This window comes from Toxorhynchites rutilus, chromosome 1 (assembly GCF_029784135.1).
Source record: "Toxorhynchites rutilus septentrionalis strain SRP chromosome 1, ASM2978413v1, whole genome shotgun sequence".
Lineage (NCBI taxonomy): Eukaryota > Metazoa > Arthropoda > Insecta > Diptera > Culicidae > Toxorhynchites > Toxorhynchites rutilus.
The window spans coordinates 156,952,259-156,955,993 of NC_073744.1; the positions used below are offsets into that span (position 1 = coordinate 156,952,259).

At 40.6% G+C, this 3,735-nt stretch overlaps 1 protein-coding gene across 1 annotated transcript; it reads left to right on the plus strand.

Annotated features, from left to right (window-relative positions):
* Positions 1–666: 666 nt before the first annotated feature.
* LOC129762862 (cathepsin B-like) lies at positions 667–1,782 on the plus strand. The gene has a single exon (XM_055761428.1). It carries the CDS (start codon positions 710–712, stop codon positions 1,712–1,714), a length of 1,005 nt encoding a protein of 334 aa, XP_055617403.1. The 5' UTR covers positions 667–709; the 3' UTR covers positions 1,715–1,782.
* Positions 1,783–3,735: the final 1,953 nt, after the last annotated feature.

A 3,735-nucleotide genomic window follows, 5' to 3' on the forward strand; every position in this document is an offset into this window, starting at 1 on the left:
CCGATCTCAAATTTGTGGCAATGCGAACATCTAAAAAACATTATTATTGCACATAAATAAATTTATTATGGGAACTGGTGCATACGGGGACGCATGACATTATCTAAAACTGTATATATTTTCTCTTTGTATGTTTTATTCCGGCGTAGCCCCCAAATATTCTAAACATGTTGAGATTTGAGAATATGTATTGCTTTTCTCAAAAAATGTTATTTAAATAGCTAATATTCACTGATTTATACGCATGACGATTATACTCGTCAATCACAGTTAACTGGTTAATTATAAAATGAATCAATTAAACACAAATAGAGAAGGAACGCATTTTGCGAAATCTCCAAATGCTGGATTTAGGGATTAGGAGTAGTTTTTAGAACATACTATATCATGCATTTCGATAGAAGCGTAAAAATATGTATTTCGAATTTGCAGAAGACAAAACAAACATTCAACTCAATGATTAATAGACTGCAGTCGTCACATTACTGTCATTGATACACTCTTAACAGCTTGAACGAAATAAAAAAAAATGATTACAAACAAAATCTGTTCGCGGATTATCGCTGATTTAGAGATAAGAATTCGTTGAACTTCACATAGCGCGTGGGTTCTCGATGCTTTTGCAACTATTTGTTCTGATAAGCAAATCGAGCTTCGAGATTCAGTTTCGTTTCATTCATCACATCGCGAGGACAACACAGTGATCGAAATGTTCCGTGCGCTGCTTTTCCTGACAGTATGTCAGGCAATCGTAACGACTGGTTTCCAAACGGAGATTGGTCCCTCCTACCGTTCTTCTGGCGCGATTGCCAATACAATCCGCAACCTGACCAAAAGCTGGACGGCCGGAGCAAATCCACTACCCATCTCGTACTACCGTGGCGGAGTGCGGCTAGAGTATCAGGACAAATTTCGTCTCCCGATGGGGATCCCGGTGGTTCCCGAGGTAGTGACCGAACTGCCGGAATCGTTTGACGCACGAGACCAGTGGCCGGAGTGTTCGAGTATTGGGGAGATCCGTCAGCAGGGCTGCTGCGGATCATGCTGGGCGGTGGCGGCCACATCGGTTATGACCGATCGTTGGTGTATTCACTCACCGGAGCGATCGCAGTTTACGTTTGGAGCGTACGATTTGCTGTCCTGCTGTCGACAGTGTGGCGAAGGATGCCAGGGTGGAAACACAGGTCCGGCGTGGGCTTATTGGGTCGAATGGGGACTGTCTAGTGGTGGTCCGTACAATTCCCGTAGTGGATGCCATCCGTATCCGATTGATGTGTGTCATTCGTCGACTGAAGAGAACGTTGCTCCGTTGTGTTCCCTCAAGTGTCACATGAGTTATAACGTGACAGATACTTCCCGGGATAGGCGGTACGGAAAAGTTGCTTACTCAGTGGCAGCCGATGAGGAGAGGATCAAGGAGGAGATTTATTTGAATGGTCCAGTGCAAGCTGTTTTCCGGGTTTATGTGGATTTCAAGGCATACAAAAGTGGTGTCTATAGACACGTGTGGGGACCGAAGTCATCCAATCACGCGGTGAAAATGCTTGGTTGGGGCGTCGAAAATGGTGTCAAATATTGGTTGTGTGCCAATTCCTGGGGCGAATCGTGGGGAGATGCTGGATTCTTCAAGATAGTGAGAGGCGAGAATCATTTGGGCATCGAAAGTGATGTTCACGCCGGTTTACCGAATTTCAAGAAACACGAGGAAGCATAAATGGTGGATAAAAACAATAGCTCAATCAAATAAAGCCTCCTTATGAAATCAAGCACGATTTAATTAAATTTCATATTTTATTTGCGCGAGAATTCAACGAGCAATTGCCTTCCGATGGGCTCATGCTGCTCAAGTTGTCCGAAAAACTTCAGATTTACTGCCGTCACTTGCCTTCCCAACGTTGAACCAAAAATAATCCTTTTCATCGGGTCCTCCACGGGAAAAAATGTCGTAAAATTTTACTCATTTTAAAGCCTTCCGAAAAATAAAAACGGCCGCGTGCTAAAATAAGTGCACCTCAATATTAAATAATTTGCATATTTGACGCATCTGCACGGAGCGATTTTCTACCGGGGAAAAATTTCACTTCCGTCACCGTGATAATGAACGCAATGAGTAAGGACATTCGCTGTCAAAAAGAAGGCGACCGGATCCGGGATCTTTTTTTTCTCTTCCTCGTAATAAAAGTAAAGATTTCCATAAACGTAGCATATTTTGATCGTAAAAAATGTCTTTTTTCGAGCGGAGCGCTCAAAAAGGGTTCAAACGACAGAAGCTGGTGATCCCCGAAGTCGCAAAATCAAAATTAACACTTTGTTTTGGCGCACTCCAGGATGGTACCGGGGAATAGAAATGATCTAATTTTCTCTCGGTGGTATTTCCCGAAGAGAACAGGATATTTTGCGCGTGATTCAGAGGCAGGGCTATTTTATAGGTTATTACGATTATGGAACTGTTTATTTTACTTTTCCGTTTATTTCACTAGAAACGAAGCCTGATGTGAAAACTGTGGACCGAGGGAACGGATATTAGGAGCGGTTTGGTTTTGTTTTTTTTGGGGCGCAGCAGTTTTACAACCTTTTTATTTACCTTTTTTATTTCGGAAACTACTTTGTGCTGTTTTACTGGCCAGCGCCTTTTCCTGAAGGACAATACCTTGAGGCCACGGGTTGGTTTATTAGTTTTGTTCAATATTAAAACTGGTGTAAAATTGGAACGAATGAACATTTGTTGCGTAGTTACTTCTTTGATGTGCATTCAGCGGGGAACTTGTCCATCATGTCCAAGCTGAAGGAGAAACATTTAGTAGAGTTGATTCAGGAGCATTTCACGTTATCAGATTGCTCATGGGGTTCGAAGCGAATCATACGTTTTCCATGTTACAATTCTATTCTTAATAGGTGTTTATAAAAAACTGATAAATTTCCTGTTCTCTTCTGATCGTTCCTTTTTATTTTTATCTCCAAACCATCATACTTTACTGTGCATTAATAATCAAACAAAAGTTATAACTCGAATAGACTTATCGGTAAAACAAAAGCAAAACCAAAAAATTAAATAAAACACTATTTCAAAAACTATATTTATTTGTTTTCCTAAAATATTTTTCCTCTATTTGCTATCTTCAAAATTTATCTTATTTCTAACTGCAAAATATCGAACTAATTTCTTAGGGTATGGCGTGTAATTGACGCAAATTGGTAGTGATTTACCACTTCAACGGTTACTTGTCCATCCACGGACCAAACTCGCACATAATCGATTCTTTCGAAAATTGATGATGAAAAACGTTTGAATAGATTGAGCTATAGATAATCACTGATTTATTTCAGGATTACTATGTATTGGCAAATCAAAACCAAAGAAAGAAAAACAGGAGGAAAAGGAAACTAATAAGAAATATTCTCAGGAATTCTTGGCCTAATATTAGGCTGTCAAAAAAGTCCTGCGGTATTTTTTTTGAATTTTCATTTGTTCATAAAATTAGTTACAATCATCTGTTTTAAGTCAAATATGCGCCGTTTTGTTCGATGACTTGTTCCCAACGAGATGCCAACTTCATAATACCCCTGTTATAGAAGCTCGCTTCCTTATTGGCAAAAAACTCGGATAGCCAATTTTCACAGGCCTCTTTTGTGGCTAACTTCTGACTACCTAGCTCGTTCGCCATGGACAGAAACAGGTCACTGTGTGCAAGGTCCGGACTATACGGCGGATGCAAAAGAACCTCCCATCCGAGC

Excerpts from the sequence above, each read along its gene's own strand:
- LOC129762862 (XM_055761428.1), top strand. The coding sequence starts at position 710 with ATGTTCCGTGCGCTGCTTTTCCTGACAGTATGTCAGGCAATCGTAACG.